This window comes from Ceratotherium simum, chromosome 30, assembly GCF_057802395.1.
Source record: "Ceratotherium simum simum isolate JZ-2026a chromosome 30, ASM5780239v1, whole genome shotgun sequence".
Taxonomy (NCBI): Eukaryota; Metazoa; Chordata; class Mammalia; order Perissodactyla; family Rhinocerotidae; genus Ceratotherium; species Ceratotherium simum.
The window spans coordinates 189919-215381 of NC_141929.1; the positions used below are offsets into that span (position 1 = coordinate 189919).

A 25463-nucleotide genomic window follows, 5' to 3' on the forward strand; every position below is an offset into this window, starting at 1 on the left:
AGACTTCGTAGATATTAGGATAACTTTACTATAAAATGTGATTGGTTAAATTCTTTTTTTATGGACAAACTGGGTTTCTGCTCATCACTGATTGCGAACATGTTATTCAGTTCACTCAGCCTCAGCACCTCATCCATGGAAGGAGAACCGTGGGAGTTCCTGTCTCAAAGGTTAACGAGGACCGCGAAGCGCAGATTACAAAGTATGTGTAAACTATTTGAGGTTGTGTTCGTTATTATTAAAAATGCTAATAATATCTGTGATATTTTAAAAGTAAAGGGGGATATGATTTATATTTTTCTCTATTCTAGAAACTGATTCTTAGTTTATCTGGGGTATTTGTCAACTTTTCTTTCAAATACTGACATAAAATCAACTTTTATTTTATATAGATCAGAGGCCTTTTACCTGAATATCATTGAATTGTTATAAATCTTGAGTAAGAGATTATATGTTTCACATAGAATTTCAAAAATAAAACCAACAGTATGTTTTGTTTTTCAAACAAATCTATATTTATGAATCTATAAGTTATTAGTTTGTTAGCAGAGCCAATATTGTTACCAATTAACAGTTTGACTTGAAATATAAGTGGTGTTTCTCCTAAATATAGTCCATTTCTCCAGAAGCCTTTTTATTTCCTGTTGTGTTGGAGCAGTTCATTCACATCCTGGCGTGTATAGCTGCATCAGTGTGTCCTATGAATATATAACCTGAATAGCATATCCTTAAAGTATCTTTTAAAATTTTGCTTTATGGTATGTCATATTTGGCATGTATAATATGGGACCAAATAGACATTGAAGATTTCTTGTAATATATTGAACACAAATTTGGATTTGATTTGAAATCACAGTTTGACAAACAACATTATAGCATTTGATCCTTCCTCTACCATTTTACACAGTGCTATATACTTTTTAAGTGCTCATGTTAATGAATAAATGCAGAAATAACACTTCTTTTTTTTTTTTTTTTTTTGTGAAGAAGATCAGCCCTGAGCTAACATCCATGCCAATCCTCTTCTTTTTGCTGAGGAAGACTGGCCCTGGGCTAACATCCATGCCCATCTTCCTCCGTGTTATATGGAACACCGCCACAGCATGGCCTGACAAGCGGTGCATCAGTGTGTGCCTGGGATCCGAACCCAGGCTGCCAGCAGCAGAGTGCGCGCACTTAACCGCTACGCCATGGATCTGGCCCCCAGAAATAACACTTCTTGACTTCGGTAGGGTAGCAAGCCTTAGGTTTACTAGATTTAGCAAATAAAAATACAAGATTCTGGTTACAGTTGAATCTCAGGAAAACAACCAATTTTTTATTATATTTCCCAAATATTGCATGGGGCATAATTATACTAAAAATATTTAGTTTATCTGAAATTTCAATTTACTGGGCATCCTATATTTTACTGGGAAACTCTAACACCCTTCCCTTCACCTCTCCCCAACATAGTGATGGGTTTTACTACATCCTTCAAGCTGTTTTATTTAGTGTCCCCGTTGTGACAAAAGTAAATGTCAATGGTTACCTGGGAAGGTGTGAAAGATGATCATATTTTTAAACTCCAAATCAGAATCTTCACTGGATATATTTTCAATAGAGAGACTGACGAATGGAATTTTTTGTTGTTGTTCTAAAACGTAAAGTTTATTAAAAAAGACACTATAACAGGTTGAGAGAGACTGCAGAAGAAAGTAAAAAGCTTTATATTTTAGTACTTTTAACAGCATGTTTTTCCTGCTTTTTAATTTTTGCCAGCTTTATTGAGATGTAATTGACAAATAAAAATTGTATATATTTAAGACGTACAACATGATGCTTCAATGTATGTATACATTGTGCAAAGAGTGTCACAATCACGCAGGGATGGAATTTTTTAAAGCAAAACTCTTCCAGAATATCTCAGAGAAAGAGTTGCCATGATCACGGTCTATAGGAGGTCTGATCTGGGAGACAAGCTGGTCTGTTCTTCGGGCAAGTGAGCATCTCCACTTCAATCAACAACTCTCGCCCAGACACAGGGACCTTTAACGTGAGACAGACTGCAGGCTCATAGTGCTGCTGGTACATTTAGAACTTCACGTTTGAAAATGTGTAACAAAAATCTTACAAACAAATGTTTTCTAAAAAAAGTCACACTTTTATTGTGCAAAATGTTTAGAGTACATATGAGTATGTGAACATAATTTTTTTTTTTTTTGGTGAGGAAGATTAGCCCTGAGCTAACATCCGATGCCAATCCTCCTCTTTTTTGCTGAGGAAGACTGGCCCTGGGCTAATATCTGTGCCCATCTTCCTCCACTTTATATGAGATGCCACCACAGCATGGCCTGACAAGTGGTGCGTTGGTGCGCGCCCAGGATCCAAACCTGTGGCCCCAGGCTGCTGAAGCAGAGCGTGTGCACTTAATGGCTGTGCCACCTGGCCGGCTCCTATGTGAACATAATTTTAACTTATGAAATTCCAAATTTAACTTATGAAAGCACTTTGGAAGTCACCAACCATAAATAGGTGTATCTAACTTCTACATATACTTCTAAGTTTCAATTATATACAGTTCACTCTTATTTTATTTAATGCATAGAATTATTTTGAGTGTGGTTTGTATCTGTTAGCAATATAAAAGACATAGCTCTATTCTTTTTGTCTATAAAATGGGGGAAATTTCTCTTAATTTGTTCTCCATATCATTGATCCAATTTTTTCATTGTAAATTCTGCTTTCTACTCCAAAAAGTGCACCATTTAATCACATTTTTTCTGTTTAGTTTCCTTAGAGTTTTCCCTTTCTGTGTATCTCTGCACCATCCCCCCTCTTTTATAACAGCTTTAACTAATATTTATTGAGGGCCTACTCCCTGCTGGCCATTTCTCTCGCATGACGTACTAGTAAGTCAACACTTCTGGAGGCTCTGGCCCAAGTGTCCCTGGCGGGTCAGCCAGCTCCCCTCTTTCTATGTGACACCCATCAGCTAGGTCCCTTTACATCTCTTTCAGTTGGATTATCATTTTTTTCATCTTTCATGTCAACAGAGTCAATGTTTTCTTGCTGTTTTTGAACAAAAATCTCTTTAAAATTTAATTATATTTTTTGGATTAAAATTTTCCATTTTATTTTTTACTAAAAGTATGTTTTTCTTCTGAACTATTCTTTCCATTTATGCTGTAGGATGTTTTTACAGTTCCAAAAGTTGTTTTTGATTTTGCCGTTTGGTTGTTTTAGTTATTATTTGTTTCCCTGCCACTTGTCTTGACAGTGAATTGGGCCTGGTGTTTGCCAACCAACTGCATGGTAAACCCTCCTCTGCCCCAGTCGCTGTCCGCCTGACTGCTATTTCAACCCTCAGCTCAGGCCACAGCTCAGGCCACACATGGAAGGACAGCATGATTGTCACAGCCCCAGCCAAATTCTTAGTGTCTGTCATTTACTTTATGCAGTTCTGAAGGACAGATACAAATACGTATGCTCCCACTTCTTAGTTACATGAATATATATAAGAGAAGTTAGTCAGAGTTATTTGAAGCATACTGCAACTTGTACATTCTCAGAGAGCAGAGGAAGAAGAGCACAGCTCCCGTAAGTTCTTCTTTATCCGTTCCTTCTGACTCCAGGATTGAAATGTCAGCATTTCAGGACACCCTGCTAGTCCACTTCTATCCCTGATGGGAAGTGTGGTTTTCACAAAAACCGAGAAAATGCTATACTAATGGACAATTAAGGGAAGGAAATAAATAGCCTTGGGAGGGCAGGACATGGGGAGAGCTTTCTACGGTTAGTGAAGGCTCATGTCTCTGAGCTGGGGAGCATACTGTTAAGGTAGATGGAGACCTCTTACCTCTTTCTAACCAGCCCCAGTATTTGTCACTGGACTCTAGCTCCACCTTGGTAATGGGAAATTCTCATACCTTCTGACGGAACAATGACCAAAAGCCCTAGTTTACATGTGGTTGTAATCTGCCTTTCTTTACATATTGTCATGAATATTTTCATCGGAAACTTTGGGAAGTGGTAATCAGGGGCCATTAACAAGCCATCATCTTAATTCATAAATAGCTTCTTTGTAAATAATCTTTATGCAAAAACCCTTATATGATTGAGCACAATTTCTTTAACAAATGGAGAGATGTGCATGATATGATGATTTGAGATAAATCACATTGTTAAAACAATTGTATTTTTGTAATTGAAATCTAGAATTCATATTCTAAATTATCTAATTACTTGGCATTCCAAATCAAGATACAGCTAGGAATCTTCTGAGCTAGGGAGGATTATCACCCCCACTGCCACCACTAGCGTCGTCATAGGCTTTCTCACTGATGCATATTTTACCACAACTCATTCATTTAATCCTCTCAAAATGTTATTAGATAGGTACTATTATTATCCCCACTTGACAGATGAAGCAAATGAGTGAAAGAGTAACTAAATAAATTGATCAGAGTCATACGACTAGTAATATCCAGTAGTTGACTTGTGCTCTTAACTAGCATGATAGAGCAGAGACCTAGAAATGATTATTAAGGGGTGAATATTTCTAAGTGAGACATTCTCAAACCATAAAGGGTGGGTTAAGGCATGTATTTGGGTAGTTTTTTAAAGAGCATTCATACTGGACCACCTATGCCTATCCCACTCCAAGAATCTGGCTGGTGTGGGGATTTTTAAAATACTTCCAGGTGATTTTTCTTAATCCTTAGTCTTTCCTAGCAAAGTCCACCATCCTAAAAAAAACCAGTAACTGAGAACTAGAGCAATGCTTCTCATATTTAAATGTACATGTGAATCAACTGAGAATTTTGATAAAATGCAAAATCTAATTCAGTAAGTTTGGGGTGGGGCCTGAGATTCTGCATTCCTAAAAATTTCCAAGCAGTGTTGATGCTGCTGGTCCATGGGTCACTCTTTGAGTAACAAGGATCTACATTACTTGAAACTTGCTACCAACCAGGCCCAATTACTATAAGATCATCAATGTAATGAACCAGGATGATATTATGTGAGATATTAAGATGATCATGTTCAATATTATACTCAACTGGCTTATCTAGTTATAGAGTTGTTATCGTATTTTAATAGGTACATTTTTTATCTGAATTTTCCTTTTTGTCTTGTTACATTCCTTTTTCTTACTTAAATCTTTAACTGAACTTTGTTTTCCATAATGTGATTTGAGTTTGATTTGTTTGTCTCTCTTAGCTCTAAGTAGAGAATGGTCTCAGAGTTGAATATAAATGATGACTAGTGTTTCATTTATTTATATAATGGATTTTTTTCTCTAATTTGGGGAATAAAAATTTATTTATGTGAAATATAGATAGTTTGGAAATGGCATGGTTTGGACTACTATTGTTGTCCCCTTAAAAGCATAAATATTTATTGTCTGCATTATCTGGAAATTCAAATTGCATGAAAAAATATTAGTCTCATGTTCGAAGCACAGCCTTAACTATCAACCAATTTTCAAGTATCTTGAGAAGATATTGTGCAGAATATTGATGAGCAACATTTCCATTTACATCAATGAACAAAATAATATAAAGGTTGATTTTGCAAAGAACTAAGTGATTAACAATTGGGACCATTTTCATTTCTTCCACATGTCTGCAGAGGTGGTGGTGCCCAGTGTTCTGGAAGCACCGCCACACCGTGCAGGGCTCTGCACTGGAAACCAGTTCCTCTTCCCGTGTCTGGATTTTGACTTTCCTCTGATGGCCTGCCCCAGTTGCTGCCCATATTTTTAAACCTGGCTCCTTAATCTTCCAGTCAGTTCTAGGAACTCCATGATATTCAACCAATAAATTAAGTTTCTGTTTAAAACAACTGGATTCGCTTTCTGTTGTTTGCCAATCAGAGCTCTGATTAATAGGCATCATTGACCGCTTCAGCGGGGTCACTGGGCTTCTGTTTCTTGTAACCAGAGAACCTTCACTCAGGCAGCCCTTTGGACTCCTGTCAAATAAAAATACCACAGCGAACAGAAAGCTGGACACTTCTCTCACATTGTTTTTCAAATTGCCAAAAGGTTTTAGAGGAGTGGTTCTTTATCTTTTGGGGGGTCACAGACGGCAAAAAACATTGTCTAAGATTACTATAAACCCACACTCCAGAAAAATTTACATGCATACGTTCACACGAAATTTTACATAGAATTTCAGGGAGTTCATGAAATCTGAGGCAGAGTAATGGATTCAGGTGAAATGTTATATAACATTTTAAAGGAAGTTTTAAAGAAAGAGATAGAGAATTATTTGTTTAGCATTTATATTTCCCCAACCTCTAGTCAAGAATAGATGCTGAATACAGACTCCTTCTTGCCTGTCACCAGCAGCTGCTCCTGACTCTGGTCTGAACTTGCATCTAAAGTCTTCCACAACGGTTTGTGGGTATTTACTCCCTGCTCACCCTTGTAATTTCAGGCTAGAAGTTCTAATTTAAAGTTAAGGACATGACTAACAACTCATTATATATTCCTCTTTGATTCATTTCAAGGGATTCTGGATACATGCCATGTGGATTTATGCACCACGAGGTTTATGCAGTGTGGGATTCGAGCTGGAAAATGATCAGGGATCAATTAGTGTGTGCCTCATTGGAGGCAGGAGGATCAACAAATGATATCCCAAAATATCATTTCTGATTCCATGATAAACGTCATGTTCAATGTGCAAATTGACAGGCAATCTGCCCAATGTTAAAAGGTTTAAAATTTTTCTTTACACACTGAATCTTATTCACTTTTTCTAGTTTACTCTTAAATACTTTTCAGAAAGGAAAATAGTAATCCTAACAAAAAAAAGAAAGAAAAGCTAATTGAAGAACACTCTCAGTTTTTTAATAATTCATTACAATGCTTCCTCCTCAGCAGGTGTTCCTAAGCAACTGATAGCAATATAATACACAATATCTTGTTTAGTTTAAATCAAATGCTTATTGGAGACAGCCGATTTGCAGAATACCCTATCCCTTTTCAGCACAAGGCCTCTTCCTCCTTAGACTCTCTTAAAGGTAGATCAACTGTATCATTGTGTGCCTCACTGACCCTCAATAGTCTCTGCCCTTCACTGTGGTCTGGTGCCCCAGAGGCATTTAGCCAAATAACAGGGAAAGGAGTAAAAGGAGGAGAGGGCCCACAGTTGAAAAGGAGAAGGAGAAACAAGAAGGAAGAAAGAAATGCAAAGAGACAAAAGGAATGAAGATACCTAAAAAAATAAACAAGCTATTTTTCACACTTCATCTTTACTTCTGTTCTTCTTCCATTTGGCAAGGTCAATTAATGAAATAATTTATGATATTTCAGAGATTTAACAAGACAGTATGTGACAGGTGTGAAAGGGAACAGCCTGGCTGTTCATCAGTGTAATATGGCAGGCAGTTTACGGTGCTGATGTCAGGGGTTATGAAGCTATGCTGACTTTCACTTGCTGTTTTACCCCTTCCTTTATTCTGCCCTTTCACCAAATATTCATTGAGCAATTCCCATGTTCTCAGCAGTGGGTATGCAGTAATAAGAAAGCAGATAAAAACCCTGACCTCATGGAACATATGTTTCTGGTGATGAAGAAATATAATCAACAAACAGTTAAAATACATACTCTGTCAGATGGTGAAAAGTTTATGGAGAAAAAAATGTAGCAGGGAAGGAAGATTGGAAGTGTCAGGAGAGAAAGAAGTGGCTACCTTGTGGAATAATGAGATTATGCCTCACCAATAAGGTGCTGTGTAAGCGCATGCAACTCTGAAGGAGGCAGTGGAGAGAGCCATCTGGACATCGAGGAACAGAATTCCAAGCAGAGACGCAGTAAGTGCAAAGTCCCTGACGTGGAATCACACTAATAGTTTTTGAGGAAAATAGGAGCCAGTGTGTTTGAATAGCCTGGCTGGAGGAGAGTATTAGTGGATGAGCTAAGAGAGTCGACAGGACCAATTGTCACAAAGTCCAACGGGATATGCCAGTTCACATTTAGCCCCTAAGGTGTGCTGTTCATCAGATGAAATTTGTTAATATTTAAAGAAGAGAATAGTGAGGAAACTCTGCAGATTAAGGCAAATATACCGACACACAGATCTACTCAATTGCACCAAGTGAAACAAAAGTTGAGATGGGTCCTAGGTTCAACTTTGTTGCTCATTAACTATAATTATTGACTGAGTCACTGATGTCTAAACCTCTCTTCTTGACAGGCCTGGGCTCTTGGTCCTGGGATTTCATGGTTGGGGCTGAGTTCAGGGTTGCACAAACCTGGAAAGAAAGCTTCAGCGAATGGGATCCAAAGAGGTCAAGATACAGCATCCCAGGAACAAAAAAAGCTAAACCAGGCAGTGGTTACTATGGAAGTGTCAATATGAAAAGGAAGGTTCAAAGATGAAATATCCAGACAGACTTCAGTTAATGCAGTCTTAGAAGGCTGAGGGTGGGTTTACAGTGGGACACAAATACAGAGGTCGATTACCTCTGTTTCCTGAGCCACCGGAGCTGAGCTGCGAAATTTTTACACAGTTCCTGAGATCCTAACAATGTGTTGCGAGGAGTTGTAAAGTAAACTGAGCCATTTTTGAAAACTTGATTTCATTGTACTTTAGTTCCTTAAATATGAATTAAACTAAAGTCCCTTCCAGCAACACTTTTACTAAACTATTAAATTCTTGGAGTAAATTAATAGTTTTACAGTCTTACAAATGAACCCTTGCCCAGAGTAAAAAGTTTATTCCTTAGAAGTTTCACCGTAATCAAATGCACAGATTAAAAACCAATTTGTGTGTGTGTATCAAGTGTTGTCTAAAATGAAGTCAATTTAGCAACAAGTAATATTTGAATACCAATTCTTGGAAATAGAAGAAATAACAAAATAATCCATTTTCTGGAGTTTGCAATTTAAATGGTATATTGCACTTTTTTTGAAATTCAAGGTTAGGGGCAATGAAGTCAGAGAGGGAAAGGTAACTGACACAGCCTACCAGGCCCTGGCTCTACCTTCCACCCTAGCTCCTGTTCTCTTCTCCCAGCCTCCCTCCAGTTGCATTGGCCACCTTTCTAACCTCCTGTGGCCAAACTCACTTCTGCCTGTGAGACTCAGGACCAGTGGTGCCATCTCCCTGACACACTGCTCCCAGACTTGTGCAGGGCTGACTCCCTCTTGTCATTCTGGTCCCAGAAAATGTCACCCTAGAGAGGTCTTTCAGACCCTCCTACCCAGTGACGCCCAACCCTCCCTCACAGCCCCCTGATGTGTTTCTCTACAGCACTTGCTCTTTTCTTTCTCATGTCTTTGCTTTTGTCCATTTCCCCTCTAGACTGTGAGCTCCTGGCAGGCAGGGACCACTTGGTCATTTTCATCCTGCACTTCAGCCCACCAGGGCACCTGGCACAGGGTGAGTGCTCAGGACACAGCTGCTGAATGAGTACATGGGTAGATCTTGCACCCCGCCCCCTGCTTTTGACCAACTTTCATTGTGGAGATGAACACTAGTAATAGGAGGTACAAGTTGTTTCTGAGGCAGGGGGACAGCCAGAAAGACCTCTGGTTGACTCTTCGCTGCTCCAGGAGCTCAAGAAAAGTTCAGTGGACACCAAGTAAATTCCAGGATGACAGCAGAATGACTTGATATATATATATTATGTAATGGTTACCAAAATAAGTTTAGTTAACATCAATCACCAAACAGAAAAAAAAGATTGTTTCCTGATGATGAGACGTTTTAGGATCTACTCTCTTAGCAAGTTTCAAATATACCACACAGCAATGTTAACTTAGTGCTGTATATCAAGTATATCTCAATACCACTGAAAAAAAATAAAAGCAAAAACTCACTGGCCACCACTGACACAAGAGGCTGCCCGCCCCCTCGTGGCCAGAACTAGCACTGCTGCCCAGGCCGGAACTCCAAAAAGAAAGGAATCTTTCTTCAGGTGTCCTCAAGGCAGAGGCTCTCCAGGGTCCCAGGGGTAAAGCAGCAGGACCTGTCAGCTTCGAGGGAGTGGGAGGAATCTCGGGAGACTACCGTGCCCCTCTCTTGCTGTTCCCCACCAGGTGTCCTCTTCACTCCTAAGGCATCCTAACTGCAGCCATGACAATGATTCCCCCTACTTCCAGATGAGGACCGCAAGGGTCCAACAAGGATTAGTCTTCCCCCTGGACTCTGGACTTGGTGTCCAGTGCTCTGGCATCTTCTTCCTTATCCTCAGTTCTCATCCACCCAAGCCCCCTAGCCTCCTCAGTTCTAAAGGATCTCCAGAGGCTGGAAATCATTTTCTCAGGGTTTCAGAGCACAGTAGGTCATCAACAGAGAACCTAGTCCAACAGACATGTTGTGAGTGCATGGAACACTTGGAGTCACCCGCTGGATGCACTCCACTTTATACAGGAGGACCCTCACTGAGATCTTCTCTCCTGTTCCCAATGCCTACACAAAGGGAGGATGGGCTCATCACAGTTCTGGGTGCCCACAGAGGTGGACTGCAGGACCCCAGTCCTGTGATCCCCAGGCTGGGCCAGGGATGGATCTGGAACAGGTAGACACCTAGGAACCTTAGGGATTCCTCTTCCCATCTCTGGGCCCCTGTGCACGAATCTAGGAGAACGGATGCTACTGCCCCGTGGGAGAGCTGCCTCCAACCTCTCTCCCTCCTGCCTCTTGTCACTTCCCCGGTGTCAGCTCTTTCTTGACTGCACCTCAGTGTTCTCCATATGAGAAGTCAAGTGTGAGGGAGTGTGCCTGTGCAGGTGTGATGATGAGGAGAGGAAAATGACCCCATATGGAAAGGGGTGGGCAGCAATCCTCTAGGATCTTAACGCCACTCATTGCCAAAGGAAACCTGAGGGAAGGGGTGGAGCCTTGGCCAAGGAAGCTGGAGCTCTCTCTAGTCTTCAGGACTCTGACGACCTCCTGTGGTCTGGGACAGTACCTGCCTCTTTCTGGGCCAGTTTCCCAGCTGTACAGTGAGGGGTAAGATGTGCAACAGCACAAGCGTGTGCTCGGCCAGGACAAGTCATCAGGCCCCATAGATACATTAAGTATGTTTTAATGTGTATTGAAGACATTAATATTGCTGTGCAATCCATCTTCAGAACACTTCTCATCTTACAAAACTGAAACTCTATACCCATTCATGAATAATCCCCCATTCCTCCCCCTCCCACCCACTGGCAAACACCATTCTACTTTCTGTCTCTCTGAATCTGGTGATTTCAGGAAGCTCTAGAAGGGAAATCACACAAGGTTGTATTTTTGTGACTAGCTTATTTCATTTAGAGTAATATCTTGAAGGTTCATCCATGGTGTGCCATATATTAGACTTTCCTTCCTTTTTCAAGGATGAATAATATGCCATTGTATGTATATAGCACAGTTTGCTCATCCATACATCCCTGGACAGATACCATAGCAAAGCCCACAACCAAGCCCAAAATAAAATGGGGCCCCAGCCAGATTTTTCTCAACAGTACCCTGGAGACTACTTTCTTAAACCATATCCCATATGATATTTACTAAGGATCTAATCTTGGGCCGAGAGTTGCTTTTCAGAAACTCCATTTCTCTTCCTTAAGCAAGTTTCAACTACTTTGAGCCAATGAGACAACAAGACGGCTTGCAAGACTCAAACTGCAACTGCATAAGTGACTGGAGGATGAACTGGGGGACCAAGAACTCCCCTGCCAATCATGTTAAGGACACCGTCTTTTGAACGTGGGATGTGTGACAGAACATGAAAATCTGTGCTTGCACAAAATGCCTAGGACTGCTCCCAAACTTACTGCACCCGCTCCTTTGCCCTTTTCAAGCCCTTTTCAACAGCCCATTGGGGAGAAAGATTTAACCTTCGTCTCTTTGCTGGCCAACCTCGTAATAAAGCTTTTTCCCCTTCTACAAGAGCGGGTATCCTGTTTGGCTAATGGGTGCATTGGGCTGTGAGCCCTTCCTTGATTACAATACTTGGGTGGCTTCCATGTTTTAGCTATTATGAATAATGATTCCATGAACATGGGTGTTGAAATATGTCTTTGAGAACAATGCTTTCAACTCCTTGGTGGGGTATACACCCAGAAGAGGAATTGCTGGGTCCTATATAATTATATTTTTAATTTTTTTTAGGAATTGTTATACTGATTTCTACAGCAACTATATATTCCCACCACAGTACACAAGGGTTCCAACTTCTCCACATCTTGGCCAACAGTGGTTCTATTCTTTTTCTTCTTTTTTTTCCTTTTTGATAGATGCCATCCTAATGAATGTGAAGTGGTCTCTCACTGTGTTTCTGATTTGCATGTCCCTAATGATTACTGATGATGAGCATCTTTTCATATGCTTATTGGTTATTTGCATATCTTCTTTGAGCAAATGTCTACTCATATACTTTGTTCAATTTTGATTTGATTTGTTTGTTTTTTGTTGTTGAATTTAGGAGTTCTCTATGTATTCTGGATATTAAGCCTTTGTCAGATACATGGTTTGCAAATATGGTCGCCCATCCTATGGGTTGTGCTTTTACTCTGTTGATAATGGCTTTTGAGGCACAAAACTTTTTAATATCCATGAAGCCCAGCATATGTATTTTCCTATTTTATTGGCTGCTCTTGGGTGTCAGAACCATGAAATCATTACCAAATCCTATCTTGTCAAGTTTTACCGTATGTTTTCTTCTAAGGGTATTATAGTATTAGCTCTTACACTTAGGTATTTGATTCACTGGGAATCAAGTTATGTATACAGTGTTAGGTAAATGTCCAAGTTGATTCCTTTGCATGTAGATATCCACTATTTCCAGCACAACTTGTTGAAAGACTTTTCCCCATTTAATAATCTTGGCACCCTTGTCAAACATCATTTGATCACATGGGTGAGGGTTAATTTCTGGGCTCTCAATTCTGTTTCCATTGCTCAATATGGCTGTCTTTATGCCATGACAATGCTGTTTTGATACTGTAGATTTATAGTAAGTTTTCAATCAGGAAGAATCAGTCCTCCAACTTAGTATCTCCTTTCAAGATTATTTTTGGTATCTGGGCTTATTTGAGATTCCATAAGAATCTTAGGATGGGTTTTTTTCTATTTCAGCACAAAACGCCCTTGGGATTTTGATAAGGACTGCACTGCATTTGTTGATCTCTTTGGGTAATGTTGACACCGTCACAATAAGGAGTGTTCCAATCCACGGTGATCGGATGTCTTTCATTTCTAATAGTGCCGGATGGCTGTTCAGGTTGAGGGGGAGGCACTCCTAGAGGTAGTCGTGCAGAAACCCACAGTTCCTCCTCACTGTGCCTTCACCATTTCCTTAGAACCCATCGACAGTCAACAGAGGGCAAAATGCATGTAAAATGCACGCAGGAAGTTTTCAAAGATTGGATGTGCATGGAGCACACATTTCTTCCACTCCTCTCCATTAGCAAGAACCACGGACTGAAGCAGCAGACCCTAACACATGGAGACTGCAGACTCAACCAGCAGACCCCAACAAACGGGGACTGTGGGCTAACTAAGGGCCAGGGACTCGGGTTCCTGGCAGAACCATCTGGCAGCTCAAGCTGAACCACTAAGCCTTTGCCTGGCACTGCTGACTAACCAAGTGCTAAGACTGATGCTCTCTTAGAGCATCCTGTCAGTCTAGACTGACCCACTGACCCTGGACTGGAAAGCCACTTAGATCAGGAGCTCAAGGCAAACAGAGTGGATCTCAGATCCAAGAGAAACTTACCCACAGCCCTCAGAAACAGTGAAAAAGATGGAGAACTCAAAGGTTTTGCAGGTACCAATGACTGTTTCTCATCCTCGAAGCCATCAGGCGTCTCCTTTGGATCCCACTGCTGCCACCAAACTGGTACAAAACAAAATAAAATTCAGTAAATTTTAAACATCTTATTGGCTTTATTCAACAGTTCATGAATCAGGCAGCATCCAGTCTAGCAGAGAGAAAGGACTTCCAAGGAGTTCTACAAAATGAAGGATTTTATAGGCAGAAGGGAGCAAGAACAAGGAAGTTACACTAGATAAAAAAGCGGGTTGGTTACTGCAAGGTTACTTTCCTTTAGAGGATGGCAGGGCTCTATCAGGAAGATGAGCTACCTGCTGCGCATGAGGTGATTCCTGATTGGCTGGTTTAAGATTCTGTTCCTGGGAGGGCCAAAAGTCTAATTAAGTCTCGACTTGCTTATGTGAGGCATAGCCTAAGCGGCTCCATTTGGGCCTGGTGTCTTGTTTAAACACATGACTTCTGCTGGTCCCTGCTTTCCCCAGTTACACCCCGGCTGTCCCTTCACTGACCATTGTTGGTCACACACCCACTGCACCTGCCTCCAGTCCTTCCCCTTCAACACCGTAATCTCACACACAGCTCCTCCCGACACTATCATGACGTCTCCCACCACACGTCGCCTATACTTTCCACACTGCCATCAAGATGCTTCACAAACACCACCACCATTTATGTCCAATGGGCTGAGAGGCCTGCCCGTGCACTGGGAATCAGGAGTCGCAGGGTCTGTCACTTGGCCTCCAATCACCTACTGTACCCCAGCTGAAGGGCTTACCCTGCGGAGACACTCAGTTGTACCCAACTCAATCGCACAACAACATCTTTGCCCCAGGCTTCCTTCAAGATGCTCCACCCACTTTCTGCCCCAACTGCTCCTTGAGGAGTCATTTTGGGGTAGCCTTCGAGGCCACCTTGGCGATTTTGTGCTCAGGCCCAAACAGCTCTTGGCCGACAAACACTTTAACCATACCCCTTGAAATCATATAGCATAGGTAACTAGTGAATGGGTGCAAATTACTGGTTTTACTTCCAAAGGCCATAATGAATATTTCACACCAGGAACATCCACTTTTGGGTTTTACTGTAGGCTGATATCACAAGGCTCTCACCCAGTGAGGTTCTCTCTTCCCCAGCCCTCTGAGCAGATTTCTCCAAGCTATATTCTACAATACATCATTGTCTCTATCTCAGCCTGCTTCCCTCAGGTTGCAGGTCCCCTGAGGTTCCTGCCCTGACTGGCTACCACCAACCCATAGAGACACTGTCAGTCCTATAGGACTGGGTGTTCAGTTCTACTAGGACTGACTGACTGGACTGGACACAGGTGCGGTGGCCCTACCCACACAAAATCAGGTAACTGAGGCAACCAAGAAGTATCGAAAACCTTAACCCAACATCGACAACAACTCCATAAGACCCTATCCTAGCCCTTGTGGAACAGTCTCATGAGTCTCTTGCCTAAATGGTTTTAGAGAATGGCCTGGCCCTAGACTGTCTATACCAACCAATGAAGTGGGGTTTTTGGCTTTCTTAGAACCACTTGCTGAATGTACATCAACACACAAGTTCAAACCTACCTCCACCAGATGGCCCAAGAGGTTAAAATATTGCGTAATGTTACCTAAATCTTTTAAAAGATACCCAAGGCCCCCAAGATCACTGACCTATTTTCATGGCTGGTCTTTCCAAGTTGGTGACAATGGAAACAGACTGGATTTTAGACTGTTGCTTGTACAATTATAGGATCTGTTACTATAGCCATCATCGGATATTTACTCTCTTGGCTACAATGTGCCCTATCCCTAATAACTCTATTAATTACCCTTATTAACTATCCCAACCAACTTTAAATTAACTAAATTAAAATTAATCAATACCCTGATTAATTTAAAAAATTCAAAATTTTTATGGAGAATCTACTTAACACAGAATACACTGTTGTAAGCATTTAAAGTATACAGTTAAGAGGCCGGCCCTGTGGCTTAGCGGTTAAGTGCGTGCTCTCTGATGCTGGCAGCCCGGGTTCGGATCCCGGGCGCACACCGACGCACCGCTTCTCAGGCTACGCTGAGGCCGCGTCCCACATACGGCAACTAGAAAGCTGTGCAACTATGACATACAACTATCTACTGGGGCTTTGGGGTGAAAATAAATAAATAAATCTTTAAAAAAATAATAATAATAATAAAGTATACAGTTCAGTGCCATTTAGTACAATGATTATGTAGTGTGGTTATCACCACTAACTAATTCCAGAACATTTTCAACACCCCCAAACAAACCCATACTCATTCACACTATTTTCTCCTAACCCAAGCCCATGAAAACAACTCATCTGTTTTCTCCCCCTATTGATTTGCCTATTCTGGACAGTTCATTCAAATGGCAGCATGCTATCTGTGGCCTTTGTGGGTGACTTCAGTGAGCACACATGTTTCAAGGTTCATCCATGGCCGAGCATGTAGCAGTAGCTTATTCCTTTGTATGGCTCCATAATGTCCTATATTATGAATAGGGCACATTTGGTTTATGCAGTCATAACTGGATAGAAATTTGGGTTTGTTCCACTTTTGGACCATTGTGAATAATGTTGCTTTGAATATCCATGGAAAAGTTTTTCTTTGAACATATGTTTCCAATGGTCTTTTGGACATACCAATATTGTGACTCTCCTGGTCCATGGTAATTCCAGGTTTAAGATTTTTAAAAATGGCAAACTGTTTTCTGCAGTGGATGCATCAAATTACTTTCCCACCAGTAATGTATGTGGGTTTCCCATTCTCCATATCTTTACTAACACTTGTTACTTTCCATTATGTTGAGTATAGCCTTCATTTTGAGTGTGAAATAGTATCACACTATGCTTTGAATTTGCATTTTCCTAATGATTTATGATACTGAGCATCTATCTAGTGCTTATTGGCCATCTGTGTTTCTCCTGGAGACATGTCCATTGCAGCTAGTTACCCATTTTCATTGGGTAACCAATGAAAATGGTTTCATTTCAAATTTCTTTGAATGAAGTTTCATTTCAAACTTCTTTGTTTTTTATAATTGAGTTCTAAGAGATCTACCGCAGGTAGATTCCATGGCTCCAGGCTTCCCGGGGGCTACTAGAAACTCAGGCCCATGGCTTACCACACCACCTGGCAGTTCCAGCAGCCATAGACAGCTCTCATGGAACCAAGCTTCTGACAGGCTTCTACAAAACCAAGCCCCCAGCCCACCCAGGTGCTTGCTGACTCAGGCGGCCCCAGGCAGCTCCCATGGCACCAGGCACCGGCAGGTTCCCATGAACCCAGTCTTCCATCTTAACCCAGCGCCTGCTAGCTCCTGCAATCTCAGGTAGCTCCTGTGGCCCCGGGCTACCAGGAATCCAGACTTCTGGCCTACCACAGCACAAACTGTCTCTCATGGCACAGGCTTCTGGCAGGCTCCCGTGAGCCAAGACTCTCAGATCATCTCAGCTCTGGCCAACTCTCATGGCCCTGGATGACTCCTGTGGTCACAGGCTCTCAATGAGGACCTGCCAAACCAGGGTCCAGTGGGGTTACTCGTGAACTCAGGGTCCCAGCTGTGCCCAGGGCCAGACACAATACCGTGGACCCAAGCTTTCCACTCACCCCAGTACCAGGCTGCTCAAGGACTCCAGCAGCAAGCCTGCCCCTGGACACCACCAGATGGCCTACCCAGGACCCCTAGATGGGCTGAATGTGAAAGCTTTGGTTTACTAAAGCCAGTCTGTAATAAGTGGAAGAAATGCCTACTTCCTCAAATTTGCAGACACCAATGGAAGGTCACAAGGATCATGAATAATCAAAGATCCACGACACCACCAAAGAAAAGAATAAAACTCCAATGACCGACCAAGAAATGGAGATATAGGAACTATGTGACAAAGACTTCAGAACAATGCTCTTTGAGAAATTCATAAAACTCTAAGGAAACAAAGATAGACTACTAAATGAAATAAGGAAATAGTGCATGAACAAGTGAGAAGTTCAACATAGAAACAGAAATCATTAAGGAAAAACAAACAGAAATCCTAGAGTTGAAGAACACAATGACTGAACTGAAGAATTCAATAGAGACCTTCTAAATCAGATTCAACCATGTACAAGAAATAATTAGTGCACTAGAAGATGTGTCATCTGAAATCGTCGAGTCAAAGGAGCAAAAAGAAAAAAAGGAACAGATAGGATTGGGGAAAGGCAGTGTGAATTATGGGATACCTTGAAAAGAAATAGATAAGCATTATTAAAGTACCAGAGGAGAAGACAGGGAGAAAGGAAAAGAAAGTTGACTTAAAAAAGTAGCAGCTGACACCTTCCCAAATCTGGGGAGAGATGTAGACATCCAAGGTCCTGAAGCCGATCAGTCACCCTAAAATTTCAAACTAAAACATTCTTCTCCAAGACACATTGTAACAAAACTATCTAAACTCAAAAAAAGGATCAAACAACATGATCAAGTTCAACATGATGCAAATCAATGAATGTGATACACCACATTGATAGAATGAAAGATAAAAATCCTAAAATAATCTCTCAATGCAGAAAAAGCAGTTTGACAAATTCAACGCCCCTTCATGATAAAAACTCTCAAGAAAGGGTTACAGAAGGAACATACCTGAACATAATAAAAGGTTTACATGACAAACCCACAGCTAACATCATATTGAACAGTGAAAGGTTGAAAGCTTTCTTGCTAAGACAAAGAACAAGACAAGGGAGCCCAGTCTCAACACCACTCTTCAACATACTGCTGCAAGTCTTAACCAGAGACATTTGGCCAGAGAAGGAAATATAAAGCATCTAAATTGGAAATGAAGAAACAAAGTGGTCTCTGTTTGCAGATATGATTTTATGTAGTGAAATACTTAAAGACTCCTCCCCAAACTGTTAGGACTAATAAACAAATTCACTCAAGCTGCAGGAGACAAAATCAACATATAGATATCTCTTGCCTTTCTCTACACTAACAATGAACTATTTAAAAATGATATAAAGGGCCGGCCCCGTGGCTTAGCGGTTAAATGTGCGAGCTCCGCTGCTGGCGGCAGGGGTTCGGATCCCGGGCGCGCACTGACGCACCACTTCTCCGGCCATGCTGAGGCCGAGTCCCACACACAGCAACTAGAAGGACGTGGAACTATGACATACAACTATCTACTGGGGCTTTGGGGGAAAAAATAAATAAATAAAAATTATAAAAAAAATGATATAAAGAAAAAAATCCTATTTACAATACCATCAAAAACAGTAAAATACTCATGAATAAATTTAACCAAGAAGGTGAAAGATCTAGAAACTAACAACTATAAGACACAGATGACAGAAATCAAAGACACAAAGAAATGAAAAGATATCTTATGCTCATGGATCAGAAGAATTAGTATTGTTAAAATGTTCATGCTACTCAATGCCATCTCAAGATTCAATGCAATTCCTATTAAAATTCCCATGGCATTTTTCAGAGAAATAGAACAAATAATCCTAATACTTATGTGGATCCACAAAAGACCTCCAATAACCAAAGGAACCCCGAGAAAGAAAAAGCTGAAGGCATCACAATTTCTGATTTCAAACTTTATTACAAATCTATAGTAATAAAAACAGTATGATACAGGTATAAAATGAGACACCTAAACCAATAGAACAGAATCAAGGACCCAGAAATAAAACCTCACACATACAGTTTGCTAACAGTTGACAAGTCAGCTAAGAAGACTCCATGGGGAATGGATAGTTTCTACAACAAATGCTGTTGGGAAAACTGGATAACCACATGCAGAAAACTGAAATTGGACCCCTATTTTACACCACTCTAAAAATGATCCCAAATTGAATTAAAGACTTAAATGTAAGACACCAAATATAAAACAACTAGAAGAAAATATAGAGAAAAAAGCCCCATGAAACTGGTCTTGACAACGAGTTTTTTGGATATAATATCAAAAGTGCAAGCAACAAATGCAAAACTTAACAAGTGGATGACATCAATCTAAAAAGATTCTGCATAGCAAATGAAACAATCGGCAAACTAAAGGGGTTAATATCCACAGTATATAAAAAACTCTTACAACTCAACAGCAAAGAAACCAACAAAACAATATGAAAATGGTCAAAGGACCTGAATAGATACTTTTCCAAAGAAGACATAAAAATGGTCAACAGGTACATGAAAAGATGCTCGTAATCACTCATCATCAGGGAAATGAAATCAAAACTACAATGAGATATCACCTCACACCTGTTAGAATGGTTATTCTGAAAGAGACAACAGACATCAAGTGTTGGCGAGGCTGTATAGAAGAGAGAACCCTGTGCACTGATGGTATGAATGTAAATTGCTACAGTCACTATGGAAAAAATATGGAATTTTCTCAAAAAAATAAAAATAGAAATATATATAAATGAGCAATTCCACATCTGCTTGTATATCCAAAGGAAATGAAGTCACTATTCTGAAGAGATATCTGCACCCCCATGTTCATTTCAACATTATTCACAAACAGAGAACATGGACACAATCCAGGTGTCCATCAATGGATAAATAGATAAAGAAAATGTGAGATATATGTATACATGTAATATATAATGGAATATTACTCAGCCATGCAGGAGAATGAAATCCTGCATTTTGAGATACCATGGATGGACCTTGAGGCATTGCGCTAAGTGATATAAGTCAGACGGAGAAAGACAAATACTATATATTCTCACTCATATGTGAAATCGAAAAAAGCCCAACTCAAAGGAATAGAGACAAGAATGGGTTTCCCAGGGTCCCGGGGTTAGGGGAAATGGGGAGATGTGAGTCAAATTGCACAAATTTCTATCTGTAAAATGAACAAGTTTTGGGGATCTAATGTACAGCATGGTGACCATAATTAACAATACTATATTATAGACTTGAAATTTGTTAAGAGAGTAGATCTTGAAAGTGATCACTAGAAAAAACAAGTTAATTATGTGAGGGAACGGAGGTGTTAACTCACGGTATTGTGGTAATCCTTTCACAAATCACCATCTTGAACACCTAAAACTTACACATGTTATATGTAACTAATATTTAAAGAAATCTAAAAAAAAAAATCTCTCAACAAAGTAAAACCCAGGACCAGATGACTGCACTGGTGAATTCTACCAAACATTTAAAGAAGTATTAAAAACAAGACTTCTTACACTCTGTCAAATATTGAAAAAGAGGGAACACTTCCAAGCTCACTTTACGAGGCCAGCATTACCCTGATACCAACACTAGACAAGGACACTAAAAGAAAATAAAATTACTGACCATTATCCCTGATGAACATAGATGCAAAAATCCTCAACAAAATACTAGCAAATTAAAAATGAATTCAATAGCATATTAAAAGAATTATACACTACCACCAAGTGAAATTTATTCCTGGTATACAAGGGGAGTTCAATATACAAAAATCGATCAATGTAATAAGCCACATCCAGAAAATGAAGGGGAAAAAAATGACCAACTCAATTGATGCAGAAAAACCATTTGACAAAATTCAACGCCCTTTCATGATAAAACACTCAACAAACTAGGAATAGAAGGAAAGTGCCTCAACATAACATAAGCCATATATGAAAAACACACAGCAAACATATTACTGAATGATGGAAGACTGAAAGCTTTTCCTCTAAGATCAGGAACAAGGCAAGGATGCTCACTTTCACCACTTCTATTCAACACAGTATTGAAAGTTCAAGCCAGAACCATGAGGCAATAAAAATAAATAAATAAATAAAAGGCATCTAAATTGGAAAGAAATAAGTAAAATGGTCTCTGTTTGAAGATGATATCATGTCGTATGTAGAAAATCCAAAAGACTCCACAAAAAAGCCGTTTGATCTAACAAATGAATTCAGAAAAGTAGCAGGATACAAAGTCAACACACAAAAATCAGCAGCATTTCTAGACACGAACCATGAGCTCTCTGGAAAGGAAATTACAAAAACAATTCATTTATAATAGTATCAGAAAGAATAACATGCTTAGGAATTAACTTAACCAAGGAGGTGAAAGGCTTACACCATAAAAACTACAAAACATTTCAGAAAGAAATTAAAGAAGACATTCATAAATGGACACACATCCCATGTTCATGGATTGGAAGACTTGTTAAAGTGTCAGTATTGCCCAAAGCAATCTACAGATTCAATGTATTCCTTATCCAAATCCTAATGATATTTTTTGCAGAAATAGATAAACCCGTCCTAAAATTCACATGGAATCTCAAGGGACTCAGAACAGCCAACAACAATCTTACAAAAGAAGAACAAAACTGGAGGACTCACACTTCCTGATTTCAAAACTTACTACAAAGCTACAGTAATCAATAGTATGGTATTGTCATAAAGACAAACATAGAGACCAATGGCATAGAATAGCAAGCCCAGAAACAAACCCTCATATATATGGTCAAGTGATTTTTTTTTTAATTTTTATTTATTTATTTTTCCCCCAAAGCCCCAGCAGACAGCTGTATGCCACAGCTGCACATCCTTCCAGTCGCTGCATGTGGGACGCGGCCCCAGCATGGCCGGAGAAGCGGTGCGCCGGTGCGTGCCCAGGATCCGAACCCGGGCCGCCGGCAGCGGAGCGCGCGCATTTAACCGCTAAGCCACAGGGCCGGCCCAGGTCAAGTGATTTTTGACAAGGGTGCCAAGACCATGGAATGGAGAAAGGTTTCTTTTCAACAAATGGTGCTGGGAAAACTGGATATCCCCATGCAAAATCTTGAAGCTGGACCCCATCCAACACTATATACAAAAATTAACTCAAAATGGATCAAGGACATAAATGTAAGACCTCAAACAAGAAAATTCTTAGAAGAAAACATGAGATTAAATCTTCATGACACCAGACTTGGCAATGATTTCTTGGATATGACACCAAAGGCACAGGTAACAAAAGAAAAACAATGGAAAAATTGGACTCCATGAAAATTTTATAAGTTGGTACATCAAGAGGCACCCACAGAGTGGGACAAAATATTCGCAAATCATATTTCTGACAAGAGACTGGTATCCAGAATATACAGAGAAGTCCTAAATTAAACAACTAAAAAACAAGCCAATTCAAAAATGGGCATGGATTTGAAGACTCCTTTGCGAAAGAAGACTTAGAAATGGCACATAAGCACATGAAAAGATGCTCAACACCACTAATCATTAGGGAAATGCACATCAAAACCACAATGAGACACCACCTCACACCCACTAAGTTGAGTGCTATGGAAAAGACAAAACAGCAAGTGTTGGCCAAGATGCGGCGAAATGGGAACACTTGTACACTGTTGATAGGAACGTAAAATGGTGCAGCTGCTATGGAAAACAGTGTGGATGTTCCTCCAAACAATTGAACATAGAATTATCATGTGATCCAGCAATTCCACTTCTGCATATACACCCAAAAGATTTGAAAGCAGAGCCTTGAAGAGATATTTGTACACCCATGTTCATAGCAGTATTATTTACAACAGCTAAAACGTGGAAGCAACCCAAGTGTTTATTGACACATGAGTGGATACACAAAATATAGTATATCCATACAATGGAATATTATTCAGTCTTAAAAAGGAAGCAAATTCTCCAATATGTTATACATGGATTAACCTTGGAGACATTATGCTAACTGAAATAAGCCAGTCACAAAAAGAGAAATACTGTATGAACTGAGAGTAGTCAAATCATAGAGAGAGTAAGTAGAATGGTGGCTGCCAAGGGCTGGGGGAGGGGAGAAGGGAGGGTTATTGTTTAATAGGTATAGAGTTTCAGATTTACAAGAGTTATGTGGATGAATAGTGGTGATGACTGTACAACTGTGGAAATGTATTTAACGCCACTGAAGTATACACTTACAAATGGTTAAGATGAAACACTTTTTGTTATGTATATTTTGACTCAATATACAAAAAGGAAAAAAAAAGAAATGAGCTATCAAGTCACAAAAAAACATAGTGGACACTTAAATACATACTGCTAAGTGAAAGAAGCCAACCGGAAAAGGCTATATACACTGTTCCAGAGTTTTCATATATTCCAATTACACGACATTCCAGAAAAGGCAAAACTATAGAAACAGTATAAAGATCAGTGTTGCCAGGAGTTGGGGGGCAAGGGACGACGAGGTAAAGCACAGGGATTTTAGGGCAATCCAACTCTTCCATAGGATACTGTCATGGTGGATACATGAGATTATGCATTTGTCAAAATCCAAGTACATGACAGCAAGACAATGAACCTTAACGTAAACTACGGACTTGGTTATGAACGCTCTATGAGCATCAGCTCCTCACTTGTAAGGAATGGACTGCACTAACACAGGTGGTCACGCAAGATGTTAACCGTAGGGGAAACTGTGGGGGAGGAGGGAGAAATGCTCTGCACTCTCTGCTGAATTTCTCTGTCCATCTAAAACTTTCCTAAAAAACAATCTATTAATTAAAAAATAATCAATGGAAGGTAGGGAGTGGGTAGAAATATGGACAAAACAGGAATATCAGAATATTAATAAATGTTGAAGCTGGGTAATAGAGACATGGGGGGCTATCACACTTTTCTGTTTAATTTGTGTATGTTCAATGTTTTCCACAATAAAACATTTTTAAAGCTCCAGATTAAATCTAGATTATATGTACAAGGAATCAAAGAATGTGAAGAAAACAGATATTTTTGAAGCAAGTACACTGAGGGAACATGCAATCACACTGGATAGAGAGTGAAAGTCCTGGTTCTACCAGGAAGGTTCAGAGCTCAGTGAGCAAGGCAGGTGACAGCACAGTCAGGGAAGTGACAGATAATGATCACAGAAAAATGTTTGCCCTCACTAATCACAGAAATGCCAACCATGGGCCCTGACAGAACTGCCCCAGGATTTACAATGTCATGACACCCAGAATTAGAGCGGGCTCAGGGACAGAGCACCACGTCCTGTGAGAATGCCAATCAGCATCGGCTTTCTGGAGGGCAAACCCCCCGAACCCTGGAACCTGCAGGCCACTGGCCCGGCTGCTCTGTTGTATGGAATCTGTCCAAAAACAAAGGGATTGGGTACAGATGATGGACTGAATAAACACATGTAGAGCCCCTTTGACATAGAATCCCTTAAAAATGACCCAAAGATTCCTTCATTGATGAACAAATTCATAATAGCCTTGGGAACCATCAAGAGAGCCGACATTTTGATGAAAACATCAAAGAGAGTCAACAGTTGGTGATCGGAGATCCCAGTGGGGAGCTCCATGTGAGCCATGAAGACCAAGCCACAGTGTCCTCTCTCCCTCTCCCTCCTCCCCCTGCCGTTCACCTAACACCTTCTGCATCGCCCCTCCACTCCCAACCACTGCCCACCTCACGCTCCAGCAATACAGGAGCAGAGGCACAGGGAGCCCTTTCCACGAACACATCTGTCCTCTTGCTCTCTGCCCGTCGCCAGGCAGCGGAGCACTCTTGACATTAGTACAGCCATGTTTGGCCACTCCATTGACCTACAGCCACCAGCACAAAAAGAAATATAAAAGCTGCTTTCTGCATGCTGGGAACTGGCCCTTCTCCCATGGAAATAGTTGCAATGTGTAAAAAATTCAAGGCCCTTCAAGCGCCACAGCCTGGGGCAGACTGGCCATCTGAGCTGGGCTGGGAGGATAAGCAGGGTAAACAATGCACGTACACAACTA

General features: G+C 40.5%; 1 protein-coding gene across 45 annotated transcripts in view; it reads right to left on the bottom strand.

Moving 5' to 3' along the window:
- LOC101408564 (ral guanine nucleotide dissociation stimulator-like) overlaps positions 1–25463 on the bottom strand; it is a 196883-nt gene that overhangs the window by 137674 nt on the left and 33746 nt on the right. For 43 of the 45 annotated variants that reach the window (XM_087419649.1, XM_087419642.1, XM_087419645.1 and 40 more), the window contains one exon: positions 13703–13822. The exons of 1 other annotated variant lie outside the window; for it this stretch is intronic. In XM_087419649.1, the coding sequence (XP_087275775.1) occupies positions 13703–13822 (120 nt within the window). Of the gene's footprint in view, positions 1–13702; positions 13823–14070; positions 15752–25463 lie in introns of those variants that run through there. One more of the 45 variants, XM_087419677.1, reaches the window with a different exon arrangement.